General features: G+C 44.7%; 3 protein-coding genes across 5 annotated transcripts; all 3 read right to left on the bottom strand.

The window, feature by feature from the left end:
- Nucleotide 1: 1 nt before the first annotated feature.
- On the bottom strand, nucleotides 2-9,516 carry LOC122618889 (dnaJ homolog subfamily C member 13). 2 transcript variants are annotated; one of them, XM_043795488.1, is made up of 22 exons: nucleotides 9,381-9,516; nucleotides 8,841-9,085; nucleotides 8,646-8,786; nucleotides 8,309-8,453; nucleotides 7,959-8,160; nucleotides 7,396-7,900; nucleotides 7,160-7,338; nucleotides 6,897-7,104; nucleotides 6,429-6,839; nucleotides 6,030-6,371; nucleotides 5,759-5,967; nucleotides 5,533-5,701; nucleotides 4,707-5,474; nucleotides 4,076-4,654; nucleotides 3,906-4,017; nucleotides 2,666-3,839; nucleotides 2,090-2,612; nucleotides 1,541-2,034; nucleotides 1,110-1,485; nucleotides 927-1,049; nucleotides 545-803; nucleotides 2-483 (listed from the first exon to the last, which is right to left on the bottom strand). In XM_043795488.1, the coding sequence occupies exons 2-22, from the start codon at nucleotides 9,030-9,032 to the stop codon at nucleotides 368-370; spliced, it is 7,227 nt and encodes a 2,408-aa protein (XP_043651423.1). In that variant the 5' UTR covers nucleotides 9,033-9,085; nucleotides 9,381-9,516; the 3' UTR covers nucleotides 2-367. The 2 variants fall into 2 exon arrangements, with proteins under 2 accessions (XP_043651423.1, XP_043651430.1); XM_043795495.1 differs by having other exon boundaries at nucleotides 7,959-8,157.
- Nucleotides 9,517-10,017: 501 nt separating this feature from the next.
- Nucleotides 10,018-18,650, bottom strand: LOC122611713 (ras-related protein Rab-32). 2 transcript variants are annotated; one of them, XM_043784999.1, is made up of 4 exons: nucleotides 17,587-18,650; nucleotides 11,022-11,417; nucleotides 10,796-10,939; nucleotides 10,018-10,734 (listed from the first exon to the last, which is right to left on the bottom strand). In XM_043784999.1, the coding sequence occupies exons 1-4, from the start codon at nucleotides 18,085-18,087 to the stop codon at nucleotides 10,624-10,626; spliced, it is 1,152 nt and encodes a 383-aa protein (XP_043640934.1). In that variant the 5' UTR covers nucleotides 18,088-18,650; the 3' UTR covers nucleotides 10,018-10,623. The 2 variants fall into 2 exon arrangements, with proteins under 2 accessions (XP_043640934.1, XP_043640926.1); XM_043784991.1 differs by lacking the exon at nucleotides 17,587-18,650 and adding an exon at nucleotides 11,966-13,393.
- Nucleotides 18,651-19,064: 414 nt separating this feature from the next.
- LOC122626828 (mitochondrial folate transporter/carrier) lies at nucleotides 19,065-24,531 on the bottom strand. The gene is made up of 5 exons (XM_043807248.1): nucleotides 23,714-24,531; nucleotides 21,485-21,638; nucleotides 21,066-21,420; nucleotides 20,505-20,650; nucleotides 19,065-19,529 (listed from the first exon to the last, which is right to left on the bottom strand). Exons 1-5 carry the CDS (start codon nucleotides 23,865-23,867, stop codon nucleotides 19,370-19,372), a joined length of 969 nt encoding a protein of 322 aa, XP_043663183.1. The 5' UTR covers nucleotides 23,868-24,531; the 3' UTR covers nucleotides 19,065-19,369.
- Between the last annotated feature and the right edge of the window lie 1,923 nt (nucleotides 24,532-26,454).

Genomic DNA, 26,454 nt, shown 5'->3' with positions numbered 1-26,454 from the left:
TTGTAATGAATCGGCTTTATTCCATAATATGTATAATCACTTTATGCATGCTCTAGTTAGGTTGTTTATGCGCGGTGTATAAACTAACAACTAATTATTTATACAATTGGTTTTTTATAAATATAAAAAATGAAACTTTGTTACAGATTAATTATATGTTGGCTCACGATTACCGTGCCAGCCTTCTTCGCGCTACGTACAATTGGCTGCGAGTGTACAAAATAAAAGAATGTTTAATACAATAATTGGGGGCAGCCCGTGAAAGTTCGTGTCCGTTTACTGATTCCGTGGCAATCGAAGGCTCCATGCTAGAGGTAATCTAAACACCAGCCTAAGTTTTAGCCTTGGTCCGGCGGATAACACGTCGCTAGTCGATGGGTGGACGGGCAGAAGGATCATCGCGATCGATGGGCGGCGGTGAGGTGAGCACTTCTACGCTTTGCGCAGGACCCGCTGTTAGGTAGCCAGCCGTTGGATTGACTCCTTTAATATAGGAATAATTATACATACTTATAGGGCAGTACTATAAGAATCTTCCACCTACCCGTCAGATAGCCACGTATTGTTGTGTCCGCGATGAAAAGATCGTGGCGCTGATCTTTGAACTCGGACCACACGGGGTGTTTGAGCAAAATTTGCGTGACCCGATCGCCGTAATTGAGATTGTGCGTCATGCCTTTAAGAGCCGCCACAATTTGTGCCTTAACCGCCGATGGATTGTCCACGAACTCCAGACGGCTGTCCAGTAGCCCCAGTAGAAAAGGTATAAGTCCCACCTCCAGAGATTGACTGATTAACGAATCCTGATAGATAGTAAAGAATACATTTAAAATTTGGTACACAAATTCGAATCTTAATAACTGAGTCATTTTTATATCAGTCTTGAACCTTTAAACCAATTTAATTTCTTTCAGAATAAAACTCACATGCTGATGCTTAAAGAGGCGGCTTAGAGCCTCGCAGGCCTTCTCGATGCAATCCCTATTGTGCTCCATGCATTTTTTTAATGGCGACACACATTCCGTCTGTGAGATGGCACTCACGCAGAACTGAAACATAATATACGAAACTTTAGTGAATCTCCAATATAAATGTTAATAGTATCCAACCTCAGATAACGAGAGCTGATGTAATACTGATAGCGTGTTTTTTGGCTGCATTGAGAGCAGATTGAACAGCTTTGGTATATGTCCAAGCACAGGGATATCGTCTGCAAGGTTGGGCTGCGACCGTAAAAGCTCTACTAACGCAGTGGTCGACAGATCTAGCACATCCTGCTCTGAGGAGCTTTTACCGATCTGTTCGACGACAAAGTCCAAAAGGTCGGAAAGGAATTGCTTTGGCTTGCGAAGTGTCCAAGCTGGATTGCTGACAAACAGTCGGAGGTAGACGCCGGCCACAACGATTTCATTGGATACAATATCCTTAAGTATTTCCGGATCTTTCCACACATGCCGGGGATTCGCTTTTTGCAGCTGATAGAATCTGTGCGGGAAGAACATATGAAAAAAAAATATATATATATTTCTTCTTTAATTACCTTTGACACGTATCAGCCACAGCATCACAGACATTTGATCGCGTGGTATCGTTCCAAATCAATTCCGGATGCTCGTGTATGGACTCAAAGAGCTGCACGGACGTAGCTGGCGACTCCACCATAGCATCTATAAAAAGCGCTGGCAAGAACTTTGACACAGTGATCCGCACTTTGGGCCCGCTCAGACGATCCGCTGTCATCTTGGCCAAAATACCAGCGCACATCTCACGAATTTGCGGATTACGCGAGTTGCAAAACAAATCCAGCAGGTAGATAGTGGCACCTTTGGCCTGGGCCTCCTTAATCATCTCTTGCACGTTCATCAGTCCTGACAAAGTTTCCAATACCTTGACTTGGCTGGCACGAAGCTCTGGGTCTTTGAGGGCCACCAGATAGTTGCCAAGGATCTCACAGGCTGCCACCTCCGAGACGCACTCCTTGTTGCGTGAAACCAAAGAAACTACCTCCAAAGCCACCGTTTTAACAATAGAGTTCTAAAAAACAGAAAATCTATTAAATATCCAAAGAATTACAAAACCAAACCCTTACATCGGGGAATATGTTGCTGGCCAAGAAGCCAAATATCATATCAAAGTTTCCGATGCACTGAATTTCCACCTCGGCGTTTGCCTTGATCACCGCAATCAATGCTTTAAGCACCATGGTAATGTGAAGCTCAATCTTTCCATCGCTGATAAAGTCGTATTTGCTCTGATGTAAGGTCAACTGCTGTTCTGTCAGGGCATCTGTCTCCAACTTCTTCCGGCTCTTTGATCGGTTATAAGCAGTCAGAACCTCGTCGAACGTAGTGCCCGAATTTCCCGTCGAAGCCTGCTGAAGCTGAGGATGATTAGGCGCCAAAGTGGGGGTCAGTATGCCGTCATTTCCCATTTTAGGAGTAACGCTGACAGGAGCGGCAGCTAATGTCGGGTTCTTTTTGTACTGCAGAAACTGATAAGCGTGCTTTAGGTACTCCAGCAGATCCATGATGAAGAGCTTTGGCTGAGCAATAGGATAAGTTGGCATATCATTGTATATGCGTATAAATATACCACCGATCTGCAGCTCGTCCCTTAAGGATTAAATTAACGTTATAACAACCTTTTTCATGTTTACATCACTTACTTGTGTGCATCGAACTCAAAGCTGGAAACCAGCTCAGAGACCTGGGCAATGTCCTCATGGGTCTCCTTCGCGGAGGCCGTTCGCTGCTGCTCGAGGAAATCCTTAAGCTGAGCGCGAGTTCCATTATCCCAGATGAGGTAGGGATTACGGGTGTTTGCCGTAAGCAACTTAAGCACATCACTGTCGCGAACCGTGGCCAACTGGTTGGAAATGTAACGCGTGAGCAGACGATCGAGAACCTGCTTGATTAGGGAGTTTTTAGCCTCCCCCGTAACAATGTACTTCTGCTGGATGGCACTGGATCTGGTCCTCGTAAGCTGTTGCTGTTGCTCACTTTCGGTGGGTGTGGAACTAGCGGTGTCGCTGCTACCAGATGAGGTGTCTGACTCCTTTTCTTTTCCGCTCGTAATTGCCAGCTGTTTGCTTTGCAGGGGATTGTGCGCGTTCTGTGTGTAAGTTGAGCTGGAGGCTGCGGACACCGATGGCTTTGGTTTTATGGCTGGTGGCGCCTTAGCTGCTGGTGAGTTTGTCTCGCTTCCAGTCACCGGTTTCTGACGCAGTTCCATGCTGTAGCCAGCTAAGGCGATACAACCGAGGACTGCCATCTTTGCAAGGTTGTTGGCCAGTTGCTGCTGGTTTGACTTATCGCTCACCTCCACCCCGCTTTCGTCAAGCGTGTAGTCATACTCGAAGACGAAAAGCAGTAAAGACCAGAGTACGCCGTTCCGGGACAGTTGGCATTGCAGGTCGTAGTTATTGGCAGCGAGACTGGTTACCAGGCTTACCGATAGCGTATGTTTAAAATAGACAACACGACAAACGTCAGACAGCAACTGTGGGAGCTGGATGATCTTCTGTTTGCACTTCTCAAAGTTACAGGCTACTTCGAAGCAGCGAGTTACGTTCGATATGACTTGGTAGTGCAGCGAGTCCGGCTTAGAGTCCACTCCCAAAATAGACACGCAACGGGTGTAGGCCTCCAAGAGAGCCTCAATGCCTTCCTCCCGCCTCAGCTCTTCAGCGTTCAAGGCAGAGCAGTGAACCGTATGATAACACAACTCAGAGGCAGCTGTTAGTAGTTGGGCTTCCTTTGAGAAGAGCTCATCATCTCTTGTCTCCAAACGGATGGTCTTAATGAGCTGCGGGTATCCTGCGTATTTGTAGGGTCGCAAAACTATAAATAAAAATGAATTATTAAATAGTTCTAGAATTCCTTAATCAAAATGTTGGAAACACTTACCATCCGGATACCGCTCAAAAAGTATGCTCTGTGTGCGAAGTATAAGCACAATATTATTGGGATCTGGCCCACCCGAGCTCCAGACATTTCGGGAACAAAGAAACTCATATGCCTAAAAAAATTGTTGAATTGTAGCGTAGACTACCTAGTCTGGTTGGCCATTTACGCACCTGATTCACTTTTTCAAATATTTCGCGACCATTCGGATTTTTATCGGGATGATACATTTGCGCCAGCTTATAATAGCTCTTGCGAATCATCGACTCATCTGGCTTAGGAGTCTTAGTAAGGTCGATGCCTAAATCCTGGTAAGCCTGTTGGATTGTCATCTGAGGAGGTTTCTTCTCTACCTCCTTGCGCCAAGCGTCGAGTGTGTGCTTTAAAAGCTGCACGGGATCAGATATGGGCCAGTTGGGGAACTTTTGGGTGTCGCACAAGTGACGCAGGTAATATATGTGACAAAAGAGCTCGTTCTCCAGTTGTGGATAGCTGATCACTGGAATGGCCAAGTACGGATACCTTGCCATTGTATGTCCACGAAGTCGAGGCGTAAAGTCTGCGATGTGTGCCGCTATCTTCTCTATTAGTAAACGTCGCATCTCTGAGCTCCATATTACCTCCGGGGTGTCGAACTCGCCTAGGAAAATTTCTGCAAACTTTTCTGCGCTGTAATTTTCCAGGAAACAAACCATAGCCTCGGGGAGAAGTTGACCGAGAATGCTGCGGTGCATGATGCCAGATTGGGAGGTCTGTCAAGGAAACAAAGATGTAGATCATATACAAAAATTTCAAAATTATTACCTCTTCGCTACGGAATCCCTGCTTCATATGCGTCATCTTGAGGAATCGAGTAATAGGCAAAATGTTGCTGCCTGTGTACATGAGCATGAAGTAGAAGACTCCCGTAAGGTACACCTTAGGCATTTCCGGATTGTCTTCCATAATCTGGTAGAGGAGCGTAGCTACGCGCTCGAGCAATCCGGGATCATGGGTAAGGCAAACTTGTACCACATGCGGTAAGCAGATGAACTCGGAAAGTTTGCGAGACAACTTTGGACCTGGAATAAGAACTGCAACGCCATTTTGGGTGCGACTCGGAAAGAAGCTAGTGCACTTTATCAGTATGTCTAGGATCTTTGAGGACAATTCAGTCTCGTCGTAAAGCGGTGTGCCTTTAGCAATAAGACACCATTTTAGCTGAGGGATCTGCTGAAGCGATCGCCAGCCATCCATGCCAATAGCCCAGCAACGGGTCTTCGGTGTGATTAATCCCTTCTGCCACAGTTCCTTGAGCTCCGAGTATGTAATAGGTCCCTGACGCTCCGGCTTTTGACCATCCTTCTCAATGTTGTAGTACCAATCCTTCTCTTCGTATGTTCCCATATTGGGACCCGCTTCAATAACATTTGTTTTGGTATTGAGCTGCGCACGTCCCTTGTGTAGATGGGCTAAAGTGATGAGATCTACTAGGCATTGAACATGATCGATTAGGGCTCGACTGTTAGATTTCTCTAGCACTAGGCAAGAAATCAGGTTGATTAGTGCATCGCGCATTGACGGAGAAAGGCACTAAAAGAATGTTTAATATTAAAGGAGAGCCTTAAATTAAAATTGGTATTAAACTCACCCTATCACTAAGCTGCAGAATATAAGACATATCGTTGAACTTGCCAATCTCGGCGTGGTAACGGCGGTAGACCTTAGCCAAAGCCTGAAGGGAAAACACCGTCATTTGGTCATCATTTACGCGTTGGCGGCACAACACGCGTCGATACAAGGCATTAAAAAGTTCAATCCTAGAGAGATAACTATATTTACATCCATAATAAACTAAAATAGGAAAGTGAACTTACGGATCCTTTACTAGATTCTGCGGCCAGTCATCCTTTTCCAGTATCAAGCGAATGTAGTAGTCACCAATTTTGATTTCATCAGCCAGACATTGGTAGGCCACCTCGAATTCCTGATAATTCCATGCCACAATCATTTGACCGGCCAAGTCGCGATCATTAAGAAACTGCCGCAGCTCATTCTCCAGGCACATACGCAGTTCCTCGCGGGTCTTCGAAAATATTTTATTAGAATTTATCAAATAAAGTTAGAAAGTTACATATTTGTGAATACCTTGTGATTCCATATTAAATTGGGGAGACTGTGATCTTTGGCAAAGCTGTAAAAGAAGAAAGGCAGATTCACTACAACATCAGATGTCTTTTTTTTCTGGCGTCGATTTCTCAGCACAACAGGACGATTCTTAAGCGCCTGAGCCGCTCCATCTTGTTTTTCAATTAGGTTCATGCCCCAATGCTTAATGCCTTGTAAATGCTTTTCTATCACATTCTTGCGAGTTTTGTTGGAATGTTGTATTGCAAATTTGAGATTGTCACGAAAATTTAGTTTGTCCTCTTCAACATCCGACTCTGGGACAGTCTCTTCAGACTCCAAAAAGGTTAACAGGCCAGCGGGCTGATAAGTTTAAATAATTTGAAAAACTTGATTAGAATACACTTTTTAATAACTCACGAATATGCGTTTAAAGAGTTCCATTGCCTCCTCACTGTCTGTTAGCCACAGTCCGATTAAATGCCGCGATAACTGACGTTGCGTGGTCTGGGTGGGATCATTGGAGGGCGTATACAGTGCCACCAGTAAGTGCCGGCACAGCGCCGCCTCATCCAGAGCCAATGCCTGCATTTGTTGGGCCACTTGTAGCTCGCCCTCCTCAATAATAGCCCGCAGCACCAATCCAGCTCCCTTCACGATCGCCAGCGAGGGATGCTGGAACAGTTTGTACAAATAGCGTCCACGATCGGCAACCAGCTCCAGCAGAATATCGAACTGCTTGCCGTCGGTGGTCTCGCTGTAAGGCACACACAAGGCAAAGGTCATAAAGTCCAGCATGGCTGAAAGTACCAGAGCACCACTGCCGTGGCTCTAAAATCATAAATAATTTTAAAACGAATTGACCGAACCCTAGAATGGTTTTATTACCACATGAGTTGTCCACATGTTGAGCAAAGTTTCCAGAAACGATTTTGATGACAGAATGGATGACTTATTTAGTTGCTCCTGTTTTAAATCGTGGTCGGAATTTACAGAATGCATTAGCGAGTTGATCATGTCAATGGCGGAGTATGTCACAGCCAAATCCTTGCGTCTTAAAGCAGCCACCACCTTTGTACCGATAATCTCACGAAAGCTGAAATGTATACAACATTTAATAATGATTTTAATACGACAGTAGAATTTTTTACCCTGGGAGATTAGTAAAGGCTGCGTATCCAACTTTGCTAGCCAGAAGACGAGTAAGTGCGTGAAATATAGCCTCCAACTCCAAGTTGCTCAGCTGGGCCGTAGGGCTGTCCAGCTCCTTTTGGGCCAACGCTTGCAGAGCACTTAGGATAAGTTTATCTTTGTTTTCAGCAAACAAGCTCTGCAAAACAAAACATTGGTTAGGTTGAACAGCAAACCAGGCATTAGGTTAACCTACATCCTGAGTTACACTATAGTTGAGGCCACTGTGAGGCACATTGGCATTAAAGCGCTCCAAGATTTCATACCGCTTAGAGGGGTTTTGAAAATTGTTGATAACCAGGCGCATCAAATTCGCCTCTGTCTCCTCGTCAACCGAACTGTTCAATGGCACATACCGTTTCCCACGCGGCGTGTTGCCAATACGAACGTGCACATCCTGGTTGCCACTGGAGCGGACGGCATCCAGAACAGTAGCCAACAATGAGTCCCGGTCGTTGGTGCTGTAGTTGCGCACGATTCCATTCTTGTACTCGATGCTAAAGCGCTGAAGATTGTCCTTGTCTCTTACTAGGGCAAACACATCAGTGAGCGGACGCAGGGTGCAGACACTATAAGTTTGAGGATCCCGCTCCAGTAGCGTTACTTCGGTGAGGCAGAGAATACGCTTTACAGGATCCGGATGGCGGGGCGTTATCTTATGGACCGAGAATTCGGTCGACGAGGTTTGAAACTGGTCGCCGCTGAAAGATTATATGGTTTTGTACAGAAATTCTTTGTTGGCCTTTCACATGAGCACACCTAAACTTGCCGAACCGCTGCCTTTCAAACTGCTCCAATGTGATCTGACTCTTGAGTATTTTGGTTTCGATGCCCAGAAACTGAGCAGATCTTTGTGCTATGTTCTGCACGATTTCGTGGTGATTCAGCGCCTTAAACAGATGGAGGCGACTGAATCCGCCGTAAGCCATCACGATTCCTCCCTCATAGTCCGAGATGCCTGCTTAAAACGTGTGCGGAAGAAAGATGAGTGCGGCAAGTAATCAAAAAAAAACAAAACACGGAGCGATCATATTGAATTGTAATTGAGGCGCATGAGGACAAAACAAGACACATTAATTGATGCAAGCAAGTCAAATGTGCATAGCTACCTATTATACCCTCGATGTCCTTGTACATGTAGCTGGCCAGCACGTCGTTGGTGGTGGGATCGAGCTGGTCCAGAGAGCAGGGCGTGACCTCCAGTACTGTCGGAAGACTGATGCCCGACCAGTGGTACTTGTAAGCACTGAATCGCTGAAAACAATATTAATTAATTAGCAGGAGTCAGTTTAAAACGTTTGGATCGTATTCAAAATAAAAATTAGAATTATAATTAAATATTTAAATTATATTTATTAGAATTATTAGAAACATCTGAATTACACTTTTAATTTAAAACGGATTTATTGCAATCGCATAAAGTGAGACTCAAAAACGGTAACCAACCTGAGCATTTTTGGGCTTGTCCGCAAACTCCTTGTAGTATTTTAATATGGAGCTTAGGATATCGTTCCGATATTCCGACGATAACTTGATTGTATCTAGTTTCTTATCCTTTTTGATGGTCACCACAAAGTCATGGGGTATCTGAAAGATCAATTTATTTAGTTCAGAGCTCTCCACAAGGTTTAAAAAACTTACATTTGAAGTCTTTGAGGGTGCTGCCGCCACGATGTCCGAGTAGGACCACCTGTTAGTAAGGTCGAGCTTGTCCGGATTGTAGGTGGATATGCCGGCCGTGCCGATAGAGAGGATGCGCTTATACCTGCCCTTCCAGGAGTGCTTGGTCACCAGGAAGCACTCCAAGTCGACGTTTTCCTTAGGCGGCAGCATCGTTTCTTGTGGCAATTCCAACTGATTACCTTCCACCCAGTATTAGTCAGCAACTGAAAGTGAGAGATACGAAGCGTGGGAATGGGAGTCCAATCAGAGCCGCTGCTTTTCACGACTGGTATTTCGGGCGCGCAGCTGTTTCCCATTCCCGAGGGTTTCCAAATATCCAATTGACTTGCCCCCGACTCCGGGGCACTGATTAATTAAGTCGACTTGGGCACTTATCAGCATAAAGCCAACAAAGACCAGAAAAGGGGAGTAAACGTGACGAGTGCGGAATGCTGCGGCCTCAAGAGTACAGTCCGTTGGATACGGGTCCGCCGAATTGCAACATTTGCGGAAGCTTACCTTAACATCTAACACATTTTGCCCACTTCTTAAATTGTCTATTATTCCTAATATCTCTCCTTTGCGGAATTTTTGCAATAAACAATTTAGCAGTAACACGGCTACACAACACTAATAAGTAGTGGTGCAAATATCGATGACACTCGTCTTGCAGTGGTTCGACAGTTTGAATAGTCTTATCGATAGTGGTCCTGTTCAGCAGCACTCTGCACTCAACTTGTATTTAGGGTATTCTCTGAGTTTCGAAAATTAAGTTTCGAGTTTTTTTTTGGATTAAAACCATTTTATATTATTAGAATTTAAACGATAAATTATATAATTAAATTTACATTTATGATCAATTCATTAATTAACAATAAGGAATACCCTAATTAATATTTTCGAGTTCAGATTATTTTTAAAAAGGAAAACATTGCCGGTCGAATAAAATATAAAAATCTTTTTTGTATTTACGTAAAAAAAACAGTAATTCCATGAGAGCAAATACCAATAGAATTTCCATTCCATCATATTAGGGACTGATATAAGGTCGTAAGGAAATATCGTTATTAAAAAAGTTTTTTTTTTCTTTTTAAACCAAAACACTCTTAAATCTCGTTCATCGCCCGTTTTAATAAAGCCAATAAAACACTTGCTGTGAACTAAACTACCATTAAAATCTTTATTTCTGATCTCGTATTGCATAAAGCGTACGTATTCTTATCTAAATGCAAATAAAGATGGCAGAGTGTGTTTGCATATGAGAATAATAATTCCAAGATAAAACCATCTCGCCAGCAGAGGCAAATAAAACAAACAAAACAATAAGACGATTCGTATTTTACACAAATGTAGAATGCTATGATACGGATGATGCACTACCTCCGACTAATCCTCGCAACTAGGGTAATAATGGTGATAGTAATAATGTGTCGCATGCGTAGGTAAGTTATGTGTCACCATATAAATTCTCGAAGTGACACGGATCCCGATCCCGGTGCAACATTGTGGACCCACAGATGAGCTCTATTGCGATTGGCGGGATGCGAGAAGATAAAGACAGACTGGTGGACGGACGGAATGAAGGAATGGAGATACGGATGGGCCTAAGTCTTAGCAAATGTTACGTTAAAACCCTAAGCATAGTTATCGCTATCTTCTAACAACATGAACATGGAATGGACGTAGGCACATGGCGTTTCTGTCTTGAAACTCGCTTTTAGACTGGGAATGGTAATTGCAATCGCCGGGCATCGGTCCCAGGTCAGCAGGAACACTTGTTCTTGGCATCCGCTCCGGTTGCATCGGCCATACTTAGGTTGAACTTGTCGCCGTCGGCCAGATCGGCAGATATCAGCTTATCGTTGATGAGTATCTGTCGGGTAAGTGGAAGACGATTAGCGGGGCTTTGGCCGAGCATTAGCACCGATTATCACCTTATTCACGAGGGCACGGGCTGCCTCGTCGATGTTGATATTCTCCTTGGCGGACGTCTCAAACCACCCGGCAAATCCGTTCTCCCTCACATATTCATCCATCTTCTCGGGCTGCGTTATAATGCCCTGCTTTTCCTGGTCGCACTGGAAGAGGGTTGAGCAAAGGGATTTAATAAAAAAAATATCGACATAATCCGGACACCTTTAACTTAAAGCAATCACTTACTTTATTGGCCAGCAGGATGCACGGAATGGGACTGCCGTCAGGCAGTTGCACCTTGGAGTCCAGATCTTCCTTCCACTTGCTCACGCAGTCGAAAGTCCCACTGCGAGTCACATCAAACACGATGAACGCGCCCACCGCCTCCTTGTAGTAGACCCGGGTCATGTTGCCAAACCTCTCCTGCCCGGCGATATCCCACAGTTGGAGGCGCACTATCGTGTTGGCGTCCCACTGCAACACCTTCAGGGCGAAGTCCACGCCGATGGTGGCCCTGTAGTTCTGGCTGAAGAACTGGTGCACATAGCGCTTGATGAAGGACGTCTTGCCGGTGCCCAGTTCACCGATGACTAGAATCTTGTACAGATGCTCGCGCTTATCGCTAGTGGATGTCATGATGGCCTGGAAGCAAGGATTGGATGAGAGTTACTTGTATGTTCGATCCATAGTTTGATAATAGTTTGATAAATGTTAAACAGTAAACAACGAAATCCCAATTGTGACTGGAAACCTCACGATAAAGAGATACATACTTTTGGGCTCTGTTCTGCAAGACACAAATATAAATAATCGTTGCAGAAGATCTAATAGAATTAGAAAGATTACTATATCATTTCTAATCAAGTTTAGTAATAAATTTTGCTTTATCATAAAACGTTTACACATAATTATATACAAGTTTATCAGTACGTATATAATATAGGAAGTGAAAATCATATCCCCACTTTAATAAATTCTAAGCCTGGTATTAGTTACACCTTCTGCAGCTTGTCAATCGCACTGAGATTTGCTGGTTAGTCGACGAGGCCCCCTGGGCAATTACCACCGCCCTCCGCCCGCACAGTTGAATGACACTCTGGTACACACACTATAAGGGGGCCAACATAGCACTTGTGGGGCTTCATCGTAGGTAAATGACAACTGGCAATCCGACGACGACGAGACCTTACCGGTTCCATTTCCTGATCCATGGTCAGGTCACCGAAGGCCGGCATGGGTTTGGCGCTCTCTGGCTCTATGGTATCCGCCTGCTCCTCGATACTCTCGTCCTCGGATCCGGAGTCCTGGTTGGAGTATTCACTAGCCACCGACTGATAGCGCAGTGTTTCCCGCCTGCCCTCGATGCTGTCGTGATCGCCGAGGATGAGCTGCTGCTGGGCGAAGCTGAGTCGCCGGATGCTGGAGTCGCTGAGCTCTTCGTTGGAGTTGGGCTGTTGACTGGCGGCGGCGGCCAATGCGGCTTCGTAGGCACTCAAGGGACTCCTGACTGCACTGCCCACGACAAAGCGGACAACGGGCGGGGGATTGGCAATAGTCTGGGCACTTTCCGCCGAGGAGACACCGTCCTCAGCTGCCGGCGGGGAAATGGATGGGTCCAGGGACTGCTGCCCTGATGGCTGGGGTTCCGTGCTCGCTAGTTCAGCCAGTGGTCTGGCGTTCAAGCGGTGGCCGCGCTGCTGCTGCTGCTGCATCAATTCCAGCTTCCTGCTGGATGTGCTCGAGGATTGGGACTTGCGAACAGTTCCGGTGCCGCTGGCAGACTGAACGCGACTTGGTTTTGCTGGCGCCCGTTCTCTGGGCGGCGTATCGCGCGTGCTCTCGGTGGTGGTGATAAGCGGCGACGGCGACGCCGCTGGGGACTCTCTCTCGGGGCTCTGGGGCTTCTTCTTCGCCACCAGCAACTTGGTGGTGCGGGTGCTGCTGCTTGTATCTCTTGTGGTCACGGTGGTGGTAGTGGTTTTCTTTCTCGGTTTCTTTTCCCCTGCGGCGGGTGTCAGGTAATCTGTGTCGCTCTTGGGTCTACTTTTGCCGCTCTTCTTGGCGGGCGCTGGCTCCACCTTCTTGCCACTGATGGTGATCTGGAGCGTGCTGCTGCCGGCGGAGGAGGGCGAACCGGGTGGCGATGGCAGAGGGGTGGTATCTAGATGCTCCACGCTGATGTCGTCGCTGGTCGCCAAGCTGTGGGGCCGTCCCTTCGGCGTCTTCACACTTTTTCTTAGGCCTCCCAGAAGAAGGCGGCGCGTCAGGCTCTTTTTTTTGGTCTTGGAGAGGGCTCCACTATCCGTAGAGATAGAGCTGGCCACGTCTTCAAGCTCACCTGGGGTTTCCTGAGCTTCCTCCTCTGCGCTGCGGGTTTCCCTGTCGGTGCTTTTATCCAGCTCCCTTTCCTTTTTGGTTTTGGTCTTCGAGAGGCTTCGCAGAGCCGCAGAGAATCGGGAACGGCCCTTGATCTTTCCGGTGGCCTCCTCCGACTCCTCTTTCGGATCGCCCTCCCCCTCCTGGCGGTCACTTTTTTCTCCCAATTGCTCCGATTCCGCTCTTTTTGTGGCTGTTTTTACCCGCTGCTCGTCCACGTCGGGCATATTTTCAACTGACGCTGCTGATCCCTAGCGATTCTACAAAGGCTCCATTTGCTCCAGATTGATTTCCGTCCTGATCCTGCACGCCTCGAATTTGTTAGCAACCGTAGCCCTGACTAAACGAACGCGCACTGAAATCCCCAGTGCCGACGACTAGGCTTTTATAAATTTTGTATTCGCCCCGATGGTCCCGCCCCCGCCCCGCCCCGACCCCTTTTGTGGTGAGAGGTTTAGCATTTCAGTTACGAAAAACGCTATAGCTGGCCAGGTGCTTACCAACACTGGTTGCCGCCTCCAAATCGCTTGCGAAATGAGCGTGAGAAGAGCCGGTGGGCCTTTGAATGGGCCGATTGAAAGGCTGGCACCCGCTTATCAAGCAATCCCCGGACAAAGATTGGCCAGTGTCCGGTGGCCCGTCATAATGGACGCCAGTTGTCTGGCCTGTTAGCCCTGCTCCAGAATCACTGAGCTCTGTCATTGGGATCAAGGCGATGCATGGTGCCATGATGCCATAATGCTGCCATGACGAGCAGCCAATCATCCGGCACAACCAGTGGAGCAGGGCGCCCAGTGTCCATATCTGGACCTGACCTCTCCAAGCACCCCAGAACGTGCTCCGCCGCACTTGGCGGGCTTCCTTTAAGCTGAGGATTTGCCGCATCAACTTGTCCCAAAAGAGTCGCTCGGCATTAAGTGGGCGACACATCAATCTGGCCGGTAGGGCGCTGTCTTGGCCAATTGTCGACTGACTGCTCGACGTGACTATATAGAATTACGCTTATTACAAAACGTGGTTAGCCGCAGTGCATCGAGCAGAGCGACAGGGAAGGAGATACATGGCCCATATACGATTACCCACGTAATAACCCGAAACGCAAACTGGATGGCACTCATTTGGGTCCACATTTAACAAAATAGATCGTATCTTACAGATCTACGGAAGTTGCTTAAGGTCTGACTTAATTAGATATTACAGTTCCTTATACACATATTGCTGCGGTATCAATGAAATTGAGAAGTGAAGTAACTTTCAATACATTTTGAACATGTACATTATTCTTAACTTTCTCTTTAACCATCAACCGTTTAACTGAGAAGTACAATAAAGGATTATTCAATGGTCAAAACATTGATGACCAATAGTTGAGCAGTTTTGTGCATATATGTATAGATAGACCCCTTATATACATAGATGCACAGATGTAATTCAAAGCAGGACTTCCTAGTGGGAGTGCGTGGAAAAAATATCGGAAATAAAATTTGCGAAAAATATAGGTGCATTACAAGTAAGAGGGATATTACCTGAATAAATAAAACTACCCATTTGTAATATTTCTGTAAAACTTATGTTCTGAAAGCCGTTCTCTTTTATTCAGAACATTGAAAGGGTTTATTCTTTGATGACCTATTTATTCATATAAATCAATAGCTATAGGACATTTAGACTAGACATTCATCAATGCGATTGCATAGTGAAGTAAAGTATTCTAAAGCCACAACGATATGCACATTCTGAAAATGGGGACAAGCTAACAGTCGAATCAGCTTACATAATTCATAGGAGATTACAGCAAACACATTTCCTCAAGCCTACAAAATTCCAGTTGGGGAACCGAGGGCTTTTAAACCATAATGTGCCATGGAAACCGAAAGCATTAGAAATTCACTTTCGCATAAATGTCGAACGTGGCAGAGTTTCTTTGTGCCTGCAGATGCTTACACGCAATCCAGCCGGCAAACAGAAAATAGAAGCACCATGCAAAACATTCATCCCACCTTCTGAATCTCAGGCGCCTGCAAGTGCCCTAACGACCCCATTCCGAACAAAAGCCACACGGATGCCCGGATGTGGCGAAGTCCTGCACGGACTCCTTTCCTGTAAATCGGATACCAAATGGGAGTCACAAGGAACGACCATTCTCCCATATACCAGCAATCACGTGCAAGTGAGTTCGACAAAAGGAACTGAGCACGTGAATGAGTTCCTGGAATGTAACCTACGGGGATTGCATGCATCACGGCATGTATAAAATCAAGCAATGTAGAGCAACACTTTCCAGTCTTTCTAGATAGTTTGGGAAGTTACTCTTATGGCTAAAACAATTTTAGCTGCTTATTGCAAAGGTTTCTAACAGGACCCTAAAAAGTATGCAATGAAATCAGATATGCAAATGTAAAAAGTAGAATAACAAGTCGACGACAGTTAATAAAAATGTCTGTAAATACGAAAGAAGGAAGACTATATGTATATGTAGTCTTTATATTTGAGTTTTTTGATAAGTAGTGTATAAGCATTAGGGAAAAACGTGGCTCAATTATGCTTTTTTGTAAACAGTAAAATACTTATTTCTAATTAATAAATGCTACTTAAAGGTAAAAAAGTTTCTAGCATTTATTTAAGTAAATTACAGCAAAATATCGCATATTGATAAACATGGAGACTGCGTGTACAAAGATAGTTGGCAATGGAATTTTAAGATTGGCAACTTGGATTGCGTGATACTACGCCGGAACGATACTCTCCCAGTTATAATAGTAAATATGTACATACATACATATGCTTATCAGTCGACCCGGCAATTGTCATGTAAATTAATCAGTCGGCCACAAACGTAAAATCACACAAACAATATTGCAGAGTGCATTGCCTTGGCCAGTGATGCGCAGAGGGAGTTGGAGCTTGATTACATAAGGAGGATGCTCAGCGACTGGCGGACAGCGATCCCTCAATGGACTCTGCACACGCTACTTTGCGTATTATCAGTGGCATGGAGTGGAGTGCCAGCTCATATCTTATCACTCCCTGGAGTCACCAATGAAAAATTAAAAGGGAGGAAGCGGCAGAGAGAGGGCCCTGATTAGATAGTGGCCGAAATGCAATAAGACCTTGTGATTCATCAAGTGAGATATACATATATATATATATATGTACATATGCATGTGCGATGTGTGAATGAGAAATGCTGGAAATGCGAGCCAGTAATTAAGGAGCCCACACTTTCCTTTCTTGGCCCATAGCTGACCTTTAAACGTGACATACTCTCGGTCTGTTCGACCTGCAATCCCCATTATAGTTTCTCAACAGTGGCGGATATCTATATCCAGCTATCCGGCAATCACTTAAGTAGCTGAGCACACCCACATGGTTCCGCCCCCGGATCCGTCCCTTGTATCTGGTATGTGTAGTATGTCCATATTCGCAGCCACGAGGAGGGAAATGCTCGATAGGAGGCCCGCTTAACATTGTTTTGATTTTATCGGCAGGCTTATAACTAAGCTGAGTCTCCAATGAAACTGCGATTGTAATTTCATTACCATTTAATTGATGAAATTGGCATTGGGAAAATGGCAATCGGTTGATTGAAGATACAAGCTAACTAATTCTAGAAGGGAACACCACTCTGTAATGTGGGTGGGAAAACGTAATAAAATTGGTACACTTTAAAAAAAAACTAAGTCCAATTATTTGTAAGCTATGTAAATATTTTGGATTCGCTTTTCAGCCATTACCATGTTATTAATTTGTTTCACTATTTAAATATGATAGTTAATCGAAGCACAATCCAACCTGGCATTAGTATGAATCATATTTATTGTAATAAGAAATTTAAATGGGCTTATGGCAAAATATTAAAATTTCATTATTTTTATCAGTGCATTGTGCCTTTGCGCCATTCCACATTCCGTGCATTATTTACGCTCCGTAATCCCATCTGGTGAATTTCCGCAAAGTTCTCTGAGCGACTTAAACGGCTAATGAGTACAAGCTGGTTGTGTTGACGGCCTGACGAGGCAAAATAGCAGAAGCCATTGCAACACTTGGCCAACTTATTTTTGGGCATTTCCCACACTCGCAAAAAAGTAGTACACAGTTTTGGAGAGTCATCTGCTAACGCCATTTTAAAGTCGCATGAAAGTTTGTTTACTTTAAACTACGGGCTATACACAGTTTTTTATGTAACTTTCACTATTGGAAATTCGCTTTTTTTTTTTAAGTATTAAAGCTTAAAAAGAGTTTTTAAGTATTTAGGTGCATACGGAACTTAGGTGCATTTTGATGCCTACCTTATAGGTTGACGTCCTTCTAATTTTTTAAAGTGTAACCCTCCTCCCCACTTTAAACCCGACCCACAAAGGCATTTGGGCACGTGCTGGCCGTAAGCAAACCATCTCCATTGTGGAGTTTGGTGGATTATGGTGGGGTTACTTACTCCGTTGTTTCTGTTGATGTCCACGTGGCTACGATTGGCTCCCGCGGGCATGACCGTGGTCAGTTGCAGCGCCTCTACGGCGCCGAGATCCAACTCCGGTTTGGGTTCGGCGTAGGCCGGAGCAGCACTTCGGAGTGAGAACTGCGAGGAGCTGAGAGGTGGATGCAGTTGGGAATCCGCGGACGGGAAACAAATCTGACGGCGCACGAAGATGGGCGACTCCTTGGCGCTGAGGGCGCCCAGTGAGCCGGAGCCTGAGCTCACGGGTCGGTGCCTGTGCTCCACGGGCAGGCGACCGGACTGGGTTTTCGAATTCGGAATATCTGTGGCCAGGTACTGGCAGCGCAGACAGGCGCAGAAGAGTTCAGAGAGGTGATCGGCAGACTTGGATTTTGGCAAGCTTTTGACCAATACGGCGGACTCCTGGGCCAGGCAGTCGCAGATGTTCCGGCGTCCGGCGGAGGTGGAGACAACGCTGCTCTGGATGACGCCGGTTGCCATGCAACCACCGATACGCGTGAGTGTGATCTTTAGACCTTCTCCGAAGTTATCTCACGCCCCCGCCCAGCCAAGGTCGTTCACATGCGCTCTATTGGCCTTCTCCAGACGTATCACTCTCGCTCTCCGGAACGCGGATCCCGAGCAACATGTGGTTCTGGTCTAACGGTAAACAATGCCTAGACTGTTCTTGAACTTATCAGAATAGGTATTTATTTGCGAGTTTCACAGCTACTTGCGGCGTTATCTCAATCGATCGGTTTGTTGAACTCGACCGTTGCACTTTTTTGGACTATTTTATGCACTCGAATCTCTGGAAACTGGTTTCAAATGCAAATGGAACAGTACGGTGGTCACCACTTACTTAGTATCTTTGTATCATAGGATTTAAACGGTCATTTGTTACTTCTATTGTTTGCTCTTGCCGATAATTATACGACCGTAAATTAAATTCACACACATTCGATTTCCAGGCACGCAATGCTACGCAAGACAACAACACGGGCCAAGACGGCGCAAAACAACAACAACAGTGATAGCGAGGCTCGCTGACGTACACCCTCCACTAATTCCAGTTTATAACTGAACAACCGAAAACAAGAGGAAAACTTCGGCGCTCGAACGAATCCGAAAGCGAGAGCTTTCCGAAAAGCTTTACATAGAAAACCGTTAAACGGACTCCGAGTCGGACTAAATTTAAATCCGCCATCTTTTCGCGGTAAATCGATTTTTTAGTTCGAGCGGCGTTAATTCAAATATAATAAAATATATTATACTTCTAGTGGGATACCACTGTAACTTTTTTCAAAGCTTACCCGATCTATAAAGATGCCAGATGGTAAAATTTTCCATCCCCTTTGAAGAAATCGCACTTTTTTCATTAAAAAATAGTAAATAGAGGAACTCAATTTAATTAGAAAAAGATTGAGATTCATTTTCACACTGAAGTCTTGACGTACAACACCCAGATAAAGACATTCTTTGGCTTACAAAGATTTGGTTTATTTGCAACAGAACAGCTATGCAATTATTATTCGCAGGTATCCTATATCATTTTTGTCAGAAACCAATCACAAATCCATTTTAAACCACACTAGGAACAAGAATCACTTACTAGGAAAGCTGCAAAGAAGCCTTGCAAACACATCTAACTAGGCTTAAACTAAAAGACGCTGCGCATGCTCAGCACGATTGCAACTGCCCGCTGACTATAAAGACATATGGAAATGTCGCACAGAGGTAATATATGTATCTAAGACTAAGAGGAATCCAAAAAAAAGTGAAATCACGCGTTTGACGCTTCCTTTTTAACCTCAATTTGCTTCCGTCTGGCGAGGAGGAAATGCGAGACGTTTTCGTACACCAGGAAGGTGACCATGCAGGCGGGCACTACTCGGGTTAAACTCGCCTTTAGTCCCTTGTAGAAACCTCTGTAGCCCTCAAAGCTGCAAAGAGAACCAAATACAGTGCGGTTAGTGACTGAGAACTTGAAGCTACATCTACTTACAGTAAGGGCGCATTGGCTGTTTCAGATTAGCAAAGAGATTCTGCACAATTTAGGGGGTGATCGAGGACCAAAGGAGCGGAGGGAGCAAGGACTACTTACTCAAGCTGCCATGAGCCCTTGGCCAAATGAAAAGACGCAGGCTGGACGCGCTGACAGTGTTTGCTTAGTTTGTTTCTTGTTTTTCTTTTAGGTATGCCATCGTAGCATTTTAATATAGGTAAGTAATTTAGCATTTTCGTATCTTTTCTTTGATTTCAATAAGATTGTTCCATTGTAGGGTTATTTGGTTTCACAATGCGTTTATGCTTATTTACATAAGTGTCAAGGTTTATCCTTAAAATTATAAACCATTTTCAAAAACTATGAAGAATCTTTTTGCCAAAACGAAATTTTGTATCAACTAAACAGTAACTGTTTTTTTCTTGTGCTTACACAATTCCAGGCCGTTTTAAAATAAATAAACTAAGAACTAAATATGTGTTGGTTTCGGTGAAGAGTGCAAGAAATGCGTCTCTGAAATTACATTTCATGGGTAGGGGCAAGTTTGACGAGGCCCCAATCACATCAGTTACTTTCGAAGTTAGGAGTGAAGGATGAAAAATAAACTAGTTATGGAATACACTTATGGCTAAAGTAAGGTGCTAGGGCTAAACCGAAATCGAGTTACAACAATAATACAGAATAAGTTTGTCATTTTCTGCTGTTAGCTGCACATCGGAGGAAACGAGAAAGATTCGTGTATTCTAGGTGATTAGCTTAAATTCTCTGTCAGATTCTAGATTCAATGCTCTAGTACTAGCACTCCATCTAGCTAGTCAGCTTCTCCCAGATCAGCATGACCATGCAGATGTTGGGCGTGACGTGGACCAGGTAGGGCACCAGGCCCTTATAGAAACCTCGCATGCGCTCGTACCTCCAAGTTTGTTTGATGCAATCCCAAGTGCCGTTGTAGCGGTGATGGTGGTCCTGCAGCCGTGCCCGCACCACCTGGTACGGGTAGGTGGCCGCTGCGGCGATCAGCTTGGAGACAGCTGCGAAGGCCAAGTACTCGGTGGTGGCCTGTAGGTGAGGGAACACATATTAGTGAGGCGAACAGAATGCGCTGAATGGCTGCCAAATGGCTAAGACGTCATCATAACCAGATATATTTGGATTTGGATGTGTATACTGTACAGATGTGGTCAAACAAAATATAACGAACCGAACAAACATTTTTCTGATTAATAACGCCTTCTAACTAAAAAAATAATTGAGAAACAAAACATTGAGCAAAGTACTCGATAAGCATATTCAATTTTTGAATGTTTCGAATTTAACGTATAGACTTTAGAATCTTGTGTATATATGGAAAGAATATTTTGTGCTGTTAAGTTAACCGCATCTGTCCATCCAATTTAGTATGTAGGCGTTGTCAACGCCACGCGCAGCCTGGTCATGTGATGAACAACTGTTCATCTGTGATCTGCGTACTCACCAGCTTCGTGTCGATGGGCAGTTTGCGGTACTCGTTGTAGGCGTTCTTCATCTCCTCGTAGGTCATGAACTGGATGGCTCCATGGGAAACGCCCAGCATGCCGGGAACAAAGCCGCGGTACAGGCCACGCACTCCCTCCTCCTTGTATATCTGGCCCAAGGCGTGGATCATGCCCCTGTATTCGGCACTACTCGCGGCATCGCACTGGAGACAGAGGCGCGTCTTAACCACCCAGATGGGGTTCGTCAGCAGCAGGGTGAGAGCTCCGGACTCAGCAGCTGCAAGCATGTGCATCGTGGGGCCCAGTGGCATGGTCGTGTTGCCTCCTTGAATAAATGTCTTGATGGTGTTGTAGCTGAGGGGAATATTTACATTTACATAAAGAGTTGTTACCATTATCAGCACGGCAAAGTACTTACAACATGAAGTACAGGCCCCAAGATGAGCCCGATCCCCAGACATTGGGGGTGACACCTTTGTAGAGTCCGCGGAAGCCTTCTTGCCGGAAAATGGTGGTGAAGGCGCTGCTAAGTCCTCGGTATTGCGGCACCGTAGCTGTCCGGCCATCGTTTACTGCAAGCAGAAGGAGAATCACGCTCGTAAATGATAAACATGTCTAGACATTGCAGCCTTGGGGCTGGCACGATTATGGATACTATCACTGAAGGGCCGGCGAATACGTCATTTTGTGAGTATTGCTCTTCACTTAGGCAACTGTACGTCTACAGGAATATCAGTTGTTGACTCCAAAACGCGCAGGCTCGTGGCCAAAGTTGTTTTCGCCAAAAACAGATAGATAGCGTTAATTGCCAGCGGATGCGATAAGCTGGGAGCGTCGAAAGCAGGCACTCTACTTGTTTTCGCGTCCATTAGCAGCTACTTAGCTATTTATATGGGACCACAAATTCTATATAAGCAGGGCAATCATAAGATCTGGCCTGACAACAGTACCAGGCAGAAGAAAGGGGCTCGTCTTAGCTTCTAGTCTATTTAGACTATTTATAGCTTCCTCATGGGTGACCTTGAAACGGGACTGGACACCCCAGCAGGCCAGTTCATTGGAGGTATTTACGACTAACCACATTGCTTTTGGCCACAGTAATGAGTTTTTCGACATGCACTCGATAAAGTCTCCCTGATAAGGTCGCAGAGTGCTGAATCAACAGACTTCCCGCATGGCAACAGTGGGAACTCGTTTTGAGCCACTGAATCTGGCGCTTGTGCCACATAAACCGGACAGTTGCCGCTGAATGTTGCCGTTAACAAAGCCATCGCAATGTACAGTCAAGTCAAGTGGTCACGTGATTAAAAACGAGCAAACAGAAAAGCAAAAGCAAGATAAACGGGTTTCGGTTGGCCAAAATGCGTCATCGCCATAAAGGCCTTGCGCAAGTCAATAGAAAACAGCTGTTACCAAATCGAGAAGCCACCGGATTCAAAGAGGTTCATTGCGGGAAAACCACATACTCTGGATTTTCTAACCATCCCAACTTGGATTCGCTTTATCAGCTCACAAAATTCGCATGGTGTGACTTTAATTCGCATAAACAACTCGGTTGCTGGTTGTTATTGTTTACAAGCCACTTTTCTGGTGAATTTACATATTCACTTACTGCGTTAACGATTTTTAGCACTGATCCGGGCAAACTGGACGGCAACAATATTTAATAATCAAGAAACCAGCTTCGTTCGTTGTTGTTTTGGTATCCCGAAGCAAACTATACGGAAATATTGTTCATGTATTTGCGCATGAAACGCAATCGAGGCCAAACATATGATTCAGATTGAGAACAATGTATTAGTTTTTAGCAAATAGCAAAAAACACAATGACCTGAGTCAGCTGATGGCTCATAAAAAATAGTGGCTCTTACAAGTTAGTATCATATCTGTATATCAAAGGTTGATAGCAAGTATTGATCTTTGCCCAGGCGATTTAAAAGGAAAAACAAGTAAACAATTCGAACTGCTGTTGCCCAGTTTCCTGCCTGCAAATTCCAGATTAGACTAATTTGAGGTTCCACTCAATTGTCAACACACCCATAAATTATGTATATCTATCGAACTAAAGAAAAACTATGTTTTCACGTGCCCGTGGCCCATTTAGATTTGTTTATGTGCGAAAACATGCACGTCACTACTTGACTACACAGGCTTCTCAAATTTTCCATGGTGCACAAAAAAATCAAGTGTGAATTCTCGGATACCCAAGCGTCTCAAACTTTCCATGGAAAATTTGTAAGGCAATGCGCAAACAAAACGCGAGCGGCGAGTAAAGTGCAATTACAATCTGCAGCCAGACTGGCGGCATTTCCCCGCACGTGCCGAGTGCTCCTTACTACACAGCGATATATGTAGTACTAGTTCTATGGTGACAATTACGTTTGTCTAAACAGATTGAAATTTTCTTCTCGTAGGTACATATAGTTTTTGTATTCTATTTTAAGCCTAGTTTAATCAGAAAGGTGGGTTATATTATAGAGCAATACTGCGGAACAAAATACTTAGGTTATAGCACAGTCGTTTTAGATTATTCAACATGTTTCCCTACAAGATTTCCTACTATTGTATTTTGGCCACGGAATCGAATTACGTGTTCGGTTTTCCCCCAGTGTAGAGTGGAATTCCCCGAGGCGTGTGGATGACTCACCTGCGAATCGAATCTTGATGAGATCCAGGGGGTGTAGAATGAGTGTGGACGCCACTCCGCCGGACACTCCGGCGACCATATGCTCGTACTTGACGTGTGCGAATATGTTGAATTTCTTGGGACTGCCCGTGGACTGTGCCTTGATCGGATTCATTGTGCGATCTCTGGTGATTTCTTGTGCGCTTTTTCTGTATTATTGTTGCTATCGCGGACTTTTTGGTTGCCCCGGGTAAAACGTACTTCTGCTACTGTGAATTGTACTAATACTACGTGCTATTTACACTCTTTGGCTTTTGGGCTTTCGACAAATGGGCGCAAATCAAAGGAAATCGCTCGTCGAAATTATCTTGTTGCTAGGCGCACTGTTGTTGATGTTGCTGCTGCTGCCGCTGCTCCGGTTGTTGTTGTTGCTGCCGCTGCTACAGTTGAAACATTTGTGCCTTTGCTTTGTTGTTGCCCAGCTCATATTTTCACTCGTTTGTTGTCGCTTTTGAAGACGTTGTTGGCCAAATTGCTACCCTTCTTGTGTTTCTGCTGTCCAGAATTGCTGATGCAATATTAGCTCCGAAATTGCTATAATATTACTTTCGCTTGGCCATTCGTTTCTTATGTAATGCCAAACTGAAAGGGCAGCCTGATAAATTGCCTCTGTTTTTGTGGTCTGCCCAGCTGACAAGCGACTGATTAGCGCACTGCAATTAATAGTCAAGCACGTGTGGCAGCAATGCAAATCAAGTAATAACTTTTCTACGCGCGAGCAGGCGGATAAATGCGAACAGCAAGCTCTCTAACGAAAAACGGACAATCGGCTTTCTGGACAGTGTTACCAGACGTCCGCCAGAGCCGATAACCGAAAAAATACCAGCCAGCCGTTAAATAAATACCAATGTACATCATATCTGAACATAGAAATGCTATGCTCACACCTCTTAATAAAAAAAGGTTTTCGCCCTTATTTTACTCATATATGTATCGAATTGAATAAAAAGTAATTTTTCCAGCCCGGATTAGGGCTTTCCTGTAGTAGGTGAAAAAATTAAGTTATAAAGGTAACCTACAATGCTATCTTTAACGATTAATCAGTTAAAAGATAATTTTCTTAATGTTAAGGCTCTTATTTGATCAATTTTGCGGATTGCACACAAAGTATGTAGTAGACTATAGATAATCGAGCCATCCTCTAATAGAGGTCCTTAGCCGCCCAACTCTATTAAGAGGAATAGAAATGCCAAGCTGCTGGCTAATTCAAGATTTAACTTTCTGAGAAGAAGTAATCAATGGGACACTAATTTTACACCCAAAGCAAATCATGTGAAGCTTTAAATACGGAGGAAGAAAGACTAGGAGGATAAGAAACTTCATTAATCGTCGAATAAGTTTCCTACGAAAACATTCAATACGACACATTTCCATACAAAGACATTTAGCTATTGGTGCTAATATTGAATATTCACTGAGTGGTCATGCAATTGAGTGACCCGCTAATTACTGAATAAACCATGCTTGCCTACAAACGAGCATCGACAACTGTAATTTACCTTCGATATTCCAATTAAATTGTGTAAACAATTTGGCATAAGCCAGAGGTCCTTAATTACAGGTGACGGAAAGGGCCAGGATAGAGGTATAATAGTGGCTAGATGGATGGGAAAGAAGGGGTAAAATGACACAATTACCAGCTGGAGTAGCCATTCGCCGGATCCGAAGTATCGCCGCAAATTGAGTGGGGGCGTGGCCAATGTTGGGTAAACATCGGACAGCTACGGCAATGTGGCTATATGCATGTAGCTCCGTGTTCTGCGGTCACGGGAACACATGTTCGCCTTCACATCCCGTCGAATGGCATGAAATTTTAATTTTCATTAGTCGAACGATATAATTTAGAGACCGCAGACAGCGAGCAATTCGAGGTACTTAGTTGCAGATACTTTTGTATCTCATTATACGTTTCGCTAGAGCTTTAATTATGTTCGTTTTGTGCAGTGTGCGCATTTCTCTGTCAAGAATATGCCAAAAATTCGCAACAATTTGTCAGTAAATAATTTCGAATTGTTCTCCGTCTGCGGGCAATCAAAAAAATCTAAAAAACGCGCTCGCTCAAACGAAAGAGAGTATCTGCATCTGTGTATAAAGATGTATCTTTTGCCTTCTGCACATGTCACTGGGATTGGGGACTGCGCATTGAGGACTGGGGACCACGGACTGGGGATGGCGAATCGGGGATGAGGAATGGTGATGGTGTCAACAGTGCTCTGATTTATTTGAGCGCATTCAACGCTTCGTTGCAATTCGTTAATTTGGCCGTTTTCCGCCGCCAAAGGAAGGGAAGCTGCCCAGAAATATTTACCACACTCGGGTACTGTCTATGGGGACCTATCCCCGCCTATCCTTGACAAACTGCCAAAATACCAAACAAAACCCAGCAGCTTTCATCATAATCAGAAAACCAAAATTATCAACGAGCCGCATAATTGTATTGTAATTTATGCCGTTGTCGAATCGGTTAAAATGTTCGCAATGTTCGCTGCTCGTAAAAGATTTCAAACACCCAAACGTGACCAATGCCAATTTGCGCTCCAATCAATGGACGCCTCGTCACTTATGGCCAAAAATTTGGTCAATTATGATCAATTATGATCAAGCCATACACATGCAAATTGTTGCCACCTGCTGCGTGAAAGACGATCGGCATATCAATTATGGGTGCTTCAGGGGGATACGGGGACGGATATGGATTTGTC

This window comes from Drosophila teissieri, chromosome 2L (genome assembly GCF_016746235.2).
Source record: "Drosophila teissieri strain GT53w chromosome 2L, Prin_Dtei_1.1, whole genome shotgun sequence".
Taxonomy (NCBI): domain Eukaryota; kingdom Metazoa; phylum Arthropoda; class Insecta; order Diptera; family Drosophilidae; genus Drosophila; species Drosophila teissieri.
Note: the sequence above shows the minus strand (reverse complement) of the source record. Positions and strands in the feature narration are given on the sequence as shown.